The sequence below is a fragment of the Carcharhinus amblyrhynchos genome, chromosome 31 (assembly GCF_965287045.1).
Source record: "Carcharhinus amblyrhynchos chromosome 31, sCarAmb.v2.hapA, whole genome shotgun sequence".
NCBI classification, from domain to species: Eukaryota; Metazoa; Chordata; class Chondrichthyes; order Carcharhiniformes; family Carcharhinidae; genus Carcharhinus; species Carcharhinus amblyrhynchos.
In genome coordinates this window covers 836352-846371 of record NC_137354.1, presented here as the reverse complement: position 1 = coordinate 846371, position 10020 = coordinate 836352, and the positions used below count along the sequence as shown (strand labels likewise).

The following is a 10020-nucleotide window of genomic DNA, read 5'->3' as shown; positions in this document are numbered from 1 at the left end:
GCGGAAGCATAGGCACTTTGCTGCAAAACGAAATATGTGAATCCAAGGATAAATCTATGACTGAAGACAACCTAAATTGAACTGTTGTGAATTCGAGCCCTCATATTAAACTTGGGGACCTTAAATCATTGGGTTCAAAATGGAACAACGGGTATTAATTTATTTATACCGTATAAAATGTGCGCACACAAGAAAACAAGCTACATCATCAACTGTACTGAAAGTAGCAATTTTTATTTGAGTTAAAATTATTTACAGGTAACCAAAGACATACTTCATGAAACTGGTACAAACTCTATTTCTTGCCATTTGGCTTTTACTCTGAAAGATTGCAACTGAGAAATACTGTATAAAATAAAAATAGGATCGGATTCTGAAAAGTATTTCTACCATTCTAAATTTTCAATTGCCAATATTTACACAACTATTTACAAGAAAAGTCATTTTTAAAATTTATTTCAAACTCATTCTGATTATGCCCTCTGTACCCTTTGCAGTTATGTGATTACAACTGAATGGAATGAAAACAATCCAAGTGTAGACACTGGAGTTTTACTAATGTGAAAACCCCATGGGTAAATAACAGTGCACTGAGTGCTGCCACTGGATCTCAGAGAAAGTGGCTGCAATTTCATGTGGAACAGAAGTAGCCTCCACACCAAAAATACTTCTGAAACAGCTCATTCACAAAACTACAACTGGGATTTTGTTATACTGAAACATGTCAACAGGCCAAAGGGCAGCTGAATCCTGATATATGCACTTTTAGAAGCCTATGAAATTTATCAATTAGAAATTTGCAGCTTAAATACATAGGATATATCGGAAGTCTACAAAACTATAAGAAAACCTTCCAGTTACAGGATAGCCATTTCTCCCATCCCAACTTCCTTGAATCAAGAGGACTGGATTACAGGATTGAAACTGTGCAGGCCAAAATCAACATGGCCTGGCTGAGAAATAAACTCTTTGTGGCGTCCTTCTCAGTTTTAACCACTCCTTTCATTAAAACAAATATTTTACAGCATTTCTCTGCTGGATGTCAACTGGTTGAGAAGCAAACTCAAATTTGTGTTCAATATCTGACTGCTGGAGACATTAAACATCAGTTATGTCAACATCTCCTCCTCCCCTGAATGTCCAGAGTTGGAGCACATGCACCATCACTACATAACAGGTTCCCAAACTGCTATTACCGTAAATTGAAAAATGCCATGCAAAGTTCAGAGTTTCTAGATCGCGTGCATGTCAACATAGTAGCAAATGGTTTTGAAATGGGATTCATGCAAGCAAATGAAACTGCTTCTGTTCTAGCAACAACTAAATTCAGACAAACATTCTGCACACTAAACAATAAAACCAAAGTCAGAAAGATCTTGAGATCAGTAATTCTTCACAATAGCTGTGGAAGGTATCTGGCATTATGCAATTCTATCCCTATCCTAGAGATGGATTTACCTTGAAGCATCTGTCTGAGGCCTCAAGCCTAGCAGTTGTGGGGCTATTTTACAAAATTTTTAAGTTTTGTGAAATTAAATAATAGGCACATATTATTTTATATTAAAAGCATACCTGATTCCACATAATGGATTTGTGGTTAACGGAATTTATTGGACACATTGTAAATGTATTGTAATTCATAAAGGAATTTTGTGCAAACAGGAATATTGTGATAAATGGGGCAATTTGATTCCAATCCAGATTTACAAAATAACTGGCTTAATTTTAATTTTCAAAAAATTCTCATTTTCTGACTGATCATTAAAACTGAGAATGGTTTTCCAGAGTCGTTGCATACATGATCAATGATTAAAAGTTGAAGCCCGAGTTACAAGTGCTCAGGTCAGACATTTTGTTAAAATAATACTTTTCAGTTTAAAGGGTTCTCAGAGAAACACAGGCATGACAACTATAGCATATAAAGTTTGTGCATATTTTCAAGGACCTCAATTTACTCATTAATTTTGGTAGCAAAAACTCAGTTATTTTGCAGGCAAACACAAAATAGTAACTGCCATTGAAATATAACCCTTAGTAAAGCTTTAACAAAAGATAATTTTGGGGAAGATGGGTATCGGTATGATTCCGCTCAATGGCGCTGAATATTTGTGTTCAGGCTAGGATTTTTGAATAATATTTTCCCCTCAACTTTGATGCATTTTACTTGAAGCACATCTGTTTAGATATTCCAATTTAAAAGATCCACTACTGATAAAAGCACTTCAATTCCTCTCCCTGTCTCAAGTTTCTCTAGTAGACAACAGAAGTGAATGAGTGGAACTATAAACCACTATCTGTCACAGTCAGCTGTTGCGACACCACTTACCAGAATCTGTCAACACCTTCCAGTTCAAAACCAAACTTTGAATTGAGTTTTATCAACTGACAATGTTTTCACTATAATATCTCAGCTTGTCCTCCAGTCTTTCTGAAATGATTTGAAAACCCAAACTTTCCACTTTGGTTTACATTATAATCAATATATTTTAATTTACATAAATACGCCAACGCCCATCTATTAAGGCATGTTTAAAAATTCCCACCGATACAGTAATTACAAAGCCCCAAACTTTTTATAAATAAATGGATAATGAAAGAGCTCATCTCCCACAGCAAGTTTAGCTTTCTAAAAAATATTTAAAGTGAGCAGAAAAGGGACGCAACTGTAAAACCAGACTAAATAAATGCAAAAATGAAAATGAGATTTGATTGAACTACTGAAAATTCAGTTCTAGATTGCTAGCACAAATGAGATTTATCAATTCCCAAAATAAAGGGAATTTGAAGGGAAGACTGAAAAACCTTAGGATTGTCCCAACAGACTAGTGTGAAGCATTAGTCTGTAAGGATAATCCCAAGCCAACAAGGAATCAGCTACACAAATAACTTTTCCCATCAAGCTGTCCACAAAGCAAGGGGAAGAAAGAAAAAGTAACAAAACAAGGTTGAATTCATGTAATAATTGTTCTCCAATTCATAGGCAACAAAAGTCATAATCAAATCAAACAATTTCTTAGTAAATGATACGGAGACTCCTGGAGACAACATCTAGCCCATAACCATCTATTTCAGTTCCCAAATGCAATGCACAGCTTCAGAGGCATTTCCAAATATAAAAAGCACATTTCCAAAACATCACCAGGATAACGATGCAGTTGGGTTTCAGAAATATGAAAATATCCATCTACCTGCAGATTCTAGAAAATCTTAATTTATCAGATGGGAGTGGATTTTGATCACCAGAATCTACTTTAATTGAAGTGAATCCAATCCAGCACAGGTTGCAGAATTAGCAGTACAGCTCCAAACAATAAACTTCGACTTGAGTCTGTGCCATTTTTAAGCCAACTGCCATATCGAGGCAATGCTGCATATTAACATTGGCCTGACCTGATTCTCCAAGGAATGAACCACCCACAGTAAAAGGCAATTCTTGGCAGCATCCATATGAACAGGTCATAGTTAAATGTACAGCTTTATCAACGTGGGCTTTATTAATCTGATTTTAAAACTGGGGAGACAACCTATGGGAGCGGCTGCAATGCAGATATTTGGTCAATTACACCCATTATACTAGTCAGGTAACTGAACCGGACCCATGACTCGGAAGATCTCGCTCCTTCCCAGATAACAAACTGCTTTTAAAAAAAAATCCAAGATGGGAATGCAGGTGTAAATACAGACTTAAATTAAATAAGTTATCAACGTCTCCCTTCAACGTCTTAATTTAATTTGAAGCCTAGCACTAACTAACTACAATGTCTGGGTTAGAAGAAGGTCAGAATACATTAATGCTGCAAAATTTTGACAAACGTGGATATACTTGCATTCAACCCCACAGATCAGCACTTCATGGAGAAGCAGGGTGGACATTACAATGAAGCAGAAATCTCTTTTACATATTCACATTAGAATACGAACAATGGAAATATTATGGTTCCTCCACGATGATGACCGAGTAGGGTAACTGGGGTAATAACACAGAATTCCAATACTGATCTAAAACCAAAGCTTGGCTATAACAGATAGAAGCACAGCCATTGTTGAATCTATGTAGATTACAATCCAGAATTAAACTGAAGTTGTAACTATTAAAAGTATCTTGACAAATAAAAAAAGGCTTTAAAATCTCAAACCCAGATCTCTGATTTGAGAACAATTATAACTGATAAGAATATTTATAAACTTTAGAACATCGAGGCTGAGACACCTACAGCCACAAGAAGTCAAGAACTCTGACGGAAACTGCTCAAAACAGTCACAGCTTGCAACGACTGAGGTGAAATGTAAATAAGGCTATGAACTGCAATTAGTTAGTAGTCTGGTTGAACTGCAGCAATAATCTTTCAAACAATGCAGCACATTCTTTTTCAAGAAAACCTATTCCATGTGAGCTACCAAAGTGGGTGGTTACACAATGTGACCAATGGACGCTGCAAAACAAAACTGGAGTTTTGCTGAATCCTGGAAAAAACACCATATCTACTGAACATCTGATAACATAACCATACGCAGATTTGAATAACAGGATGTTTGATACCATGACCATGTAGGAAAATAGGTCTTCGAACAATATTTGAAAATATCAGAAACTGCCTCAACAAGTACTATGTAAGTATGCTCCGCTCACCTTATTTATGTGTTGTGATTGCATTAACTCTGTTGCATTTCGCATACAGATGTATTTTCATGCACCCATAAATGTTAAGCTGGCACAATGCAGCTTAAAAACAGATGAGTCAACATCAAATCATGAGCAATCAAATCACAAGCTTTCAATTATCAACACAATTAACATTATCCTCGGGAAATGGGAGTTCCAGAAATACTACCTTTTCAAGAAACACAAGTGTGAACGTCAGTGAAGTAAAGCAGCAAATAACTGGTCTGCTCATGCCCAATCTCACTGACATGGCACCGCAACAAAGTACTCACCCAGAAAGAATGCAAGAACGAGTTAAATGCCTCTGCACCCCTCCCACAATGGAGACATATTTATGCATGCCTGTCCTAAACGGGAAGACGTGTCGGAAAGACTCATTCAGCCAACCACTATTAAGTTGGGCAAGAACCGGCATATTTGCTCCTCCAGGATACAGATTCTTGGCAAGGTAACATGCACAAGTTGAAAAAAAGTTAAAGGATGCACGCAATCTGGCTTTCAATTTGTTGTAAGATTAGACAGAAGTGGAAGTAAATCCCTAAATATATGAACAAAATGCACAGCACCCAACTGTCTCAATAACTGTTTCCTTTAAAAAGATACCTTGCACACCACACATTCAGTCCTGTTGATGATCGATACTGGACAGAAGCTGGACACATACCTGCAGGAGAGGCTGGATTCCTGGGCCATACTTTTTATATCTCCACAAGCCTCATAATAACCAGTATTGAAAAGGTCCAGGAATGGCCCTGGAGACTGAAGAATCACAAAATAAAGGCAGGGAGCAATTAAGAAAGGGAATAGAGAAAGGAATATAATTGTATTGTAACATATTATCTATCTAGTTTTTATTGCCCTGAATAAAATAACCTCTGTGACTAACAGCTACGTAGAGGTGAAGTTTCACTGTCAACCTAAGCTGACAGTCTGAGACATGATCAGAAACTGAAGACTGGCTGAACAGCAGAGACACAAGGCCTATTTTATAGACAGTCTGCTTACAAATGATTTGAGATTTGTGCCAATGTCTTAAATAATGATTCTGATCATTCTGGATAGATATTTAAGTAGACATTGGATTTTATGGTCTACAATTTCTACCACCTGCATTTCCTGGTATTTCTCAGTATGTTACTGGAAGAATGGAACACTTCTGCACTTTGGGCATACTCAGGCCAGCTACAGTTAAGCAAATGCAAAATAAAACTTCATTCTACTTCCACTATTTTACCTTAATTTCATTTTCAAGAGCATCCCCTTCTACACAGTGCACTTGGTCCACCAACTTCCTTTATCACCTCAAAGAGACAATATATAAAGCCAATTTGCTGCTGAGCTGTGAGCAGCTTTTTGCAACAAATATTTATTGTGGAAACCCACTGATTAAAAATAAAATGCACGGTATCCTGAAAGACAGGAAGACTAGTCTTTCATCCTTATCCCATCAGTCTGGGCTTGGTTGGAAGATTGGTTCCCAAGGATAAAACATTGTGCCATCCCCTTGTTCTCCTCAGTCTTTATTTCATATTATATACTTATCTTAAATGTAAGAGCATCAGTGAGAGAGAATGTAAATACTTGGTGAAAAATATGCCAGCTTCTCAGCAAGTTACAAAACAACTTGCCTTGGTTGCTGTTATTGTTGATTATCAATTACCATTAAAAGCCAGTTACTGCAAAGATGGATGGATCACAGATACACTTCTCACTAAGTAAAAGCAGCAATCAAAATTCTTAATCACTTTTTTTAAAAAGCAAAACAAAATAATGACTGGGGTAGTGTGAAACTGGGTTGATTACCATAAAGGTCAGGATACTTCTTAAATGCTTATCCCAATCCTTCAGTGATTGTTCTCCACAAGTAAATAGTTAACAGTTTGTAATCATCCACACAGGACATTGAACAGAGAACCTAAAACCTCAGCACACTCCTGCCTCAACAATCTACAGAGCACGCTCCTTCCAATGTTGTCAAGGAAAAACAGCATTTCTTTCCAATGAAAGCCTTTCAGTCAGAAGCACAAGCAGCATTGAAGTGGTGAGGCAAAGAATTGTCTCCTCCTGTGGTGTAATTCTGTGATTTGTTAAAGGTGTGAGGCTGCAAGCTGTAAATCTCAGTGAAAATTCTCACGGTGAGAATATAGTCCAACTAATCTTCCACATCTTGGCTCCTGCACCATTCGAACAGTAATTGAATACAGTTCTCACAGCAGTCTGAGACGCGATGAAGTTTGTATTTTTGCTATGGATGCTCAGATTGAGCAGGAATAAAATGGGTCCATTTGGTAAATTGATGCAATCTCAAATCTAACAGACAAAAGAAAAGTTTATGAATGTAGAGTTGTTTGCTGACAGGTGCAGTGTTGAATCTGGAAGGTAATCTTCCACAACATTTTTATTCTAAATCACGCCTCAGGGAGGAACCATTTATTATTTTTTGCACCAAGTTTTCCCTCATATTTACTTTTTCGAGCAATCCAAACTTCTTTTGTCACAATGAAAGTTAAACCAGTTACCATCTAGGAGGTTAAATCAGACTGAACATGCTGTGAAATCAGGCGAGTATGGGTAGACTTGTCAGCTTTTGTAGCATAACCATTATCTGATCATCAGATGGAATGTTTACCAATTGAGTTGTCCCAAATCAAGGACAGAAATGCATCTGAGCATTCACTAAGTATCCACTGACTGGTGAACATTACTGCCTTCAAGATGAGGGAGTTTGATTTTTGTCTTTGTGGAACGAAAGCCATTATCTTCAGAATTCAGGACGTTTAAAATGTTTAACATGGCTATTAGTAGATCTACCGCATGCAATGATTCAACTGTACCGCACACCCTGGAACACATCTCCCTATTAGTTCAGTTTGATATGGAAATTAAGGCGCATCTGTGCTCTCACCAGCAGTAGCTGCAAAATATTCACAGCTATTATGAATTTGTCATTAACTCAAAATCAGAGAAGATGGTGTGATAGTGAAGAAGGCACGTGCTAACAACTAACCCCTTTGCTCTATAGGATTGCCCTGTATCCTGAAACTATCCTCCAAAACCTAAAATATTCACGAGCAAGATCAGATGTGCAGCTGCCTGTTCTCAGGAAAACTCAGTTGAAGGAAATTTAGCTTTTCAGTAAAACTGAAAGCCAATATATATAAATCAAGAACCTAAGACTGTATTTCACATACCAGTGCTTTCTGTTCTCCACTTCTATTTCCTGTACTTGATACAATTGAAAACAAGAATTTCCAAAGAAGAAAATGGAACTGGTTTCAGTCCAGTGTTCAAACTCATGGGTGCTTCTGGATGGTTCTCCGTAATGTTACATAGATTAAAAATAGACCAGGGCATCAACACATCCAAAGTGGAGACAAAGACTAGTCACAACTCAAAATTGGCAAATAATTATTGAAGGATAGCAGTTGATATCTCTGCAGCACTAACAGTTACCCTGAAATAGGCATCTTACTTGTACAATCTACTATTGCCCCAACGATTCCTCCATCCCACAGATAACCTCTGGTAACGGAATACAAAATCAGGCTGGGAATTAGCAATGGCTGATGCGCTTTCCCAACTGAACTCTGAAATGATTTTACTTTAGAATAGATGTTTTTGAACCAAAAAAATCTCATCCAATATGCGATGTTACAGTATTCTTGACAAACCCAGACTATCACTGACAGCTTAACACAAGCCAGTCATTTTAATACAAGCTGAACAGACAAGGAGAATTAGAGCAAGTCTCATCAACTTTTATCATAATTATATATCTGTATTAAGCAACTCTATATATAGATCACGAGTCAAAACGTAAACAACCCAATCTGTTCAGCCTGTAGTAAAGCGAATAATCATTTTAGGCGATTGCATGACTTTTCTGGTGCCAGGTGAATTTGTTGTCAATCCACAGATATTCCATGTTCATGATCAGTGATCACCATAAACAAGCTCTCCATTAATAATGTAACCATAACAAAGACATATCGCACAAGATTTATTCCATACCCATACTAAACCTATGAATTTGATTAATGAAAAAACGTTAGATATTTTGGGATGACACTTAGTAATTAGTTTTAATTCAGAATTTTGATGTTGCAGGGAAGAATCTCCTAACCATAAGAATGAGTATGGAATAATTAGTTCTATACAACTAACATCACATCTGTCTTAATAATTAAAAAAAAAGCACACGCCATTCATTCTCAGATCTGCCTTTGCCTCATTTCACTCAACTAGACTGACTATGATCAGTCAAGCACTGCTTGTTTTGGTCAGACTGTGCAATGGCCATGGTTTCCTTCAGTAGCAAAGTCACTGACAAAGCAGGATGCGAGATTCCTTTGGAGCTTTCCTCATTTGTGGAGGGGGTGGGGTGTGGGGAAGAGGGATGAGTGGTCTTTTCCATATGAGTTGGTTGACGAGGGAGGGGTTAACTCCAAAGGACAGAGCATAGACTATCTGCAGCAGAAGCACACTGTCCTTTAGCAGTGATCCAAGTATTCAATCACTCGTGAGATGGACTTCTGTCCTGTCGTTCCCACAGCACACTGGAGGGAGGAGAGAAAACACATGAGACACACGTCAGATGGTTGGCTAATAGGTAACAATGTATCAATTATATTCTCTGCATCATTTAAGATAAAGAAAAACTAAGAATTTTGTAAAAGTGTAATTTTAGCTGTAAAACTAACAAAACTAAAACCATACACCATCATCAGAAAATTAGTTTGGTAAATCAGGGGAGCTTGCTGAAACCATTGGCAGAGATGTCACAATCAGCTATCAGTTCTTCTTTCAGAGGGTATTTAGACTTTGGAATTGTCTTCACAATCGAGCAATGGAGGCTCGGTCATTGAATATATTTGAGGTGGATTTACAGAGATTTTTGGTTAACGAGAGTCAAGGTTATAAGGATTAGATAGCAAGTTCAATAAGGCGATGATCAGATCAGTCATTATCTTATTGATTGACAGAGGAGGCTTGATGGGCCAAATTTCTTTTCTCCTTATGTTCTATCAGCTGAATGGCTATACAGATGTATTTGTATACAAAATATATTCACCTTCATTGTACTGCATTGTTGACCAGAGTCACCAAGAAGACTGACACAATGTTCCCCTATCAATGAGCTTTTCATCTTGCACTAAACACAGCGTCACTGAGATTCTGCTTCAATTTTTGTCCCAGAGACGCTGACATAAAGAGAGTTGCGAGGACCGAGAGACCAGAATAATGAAAAGTTTATACCTCGAGGCTGAAAAGCTATTTAAGACTATACCATTAAATGCTTATTCTATTCAATATTCTGGCTTTGTAGTAAACATTGGTCTTAGTGGCATTTTTCAAAT

At 37.3% G+C, this 10020-nt stretch overlaps 1 protein-coding gene across 1 annotated transcript in view; it reads right to left on the bottom strand.

Annotated features, from left to right (window-relative positions):
* Nucleotides 1–213: 213 nt before the first annotated feature.
* LOC145360575 (wings apart-like protein homolog) overlaps nt 214–10020 on the bottom strand; it is a 217520-nt gene continuing 207713 nt past the window's right edge. The window contains exon 19 of the mRNA XM_080215902.1: nt 214–9219. Within this exon, the coding sequence (XP_080072028.1) occupies nt 9154–9219 (66 nt within the window). The 3' untranslated portion in view covers nt 214–9153. The remainder of the gene's footprint in view (nt 9220–10020) is intronic.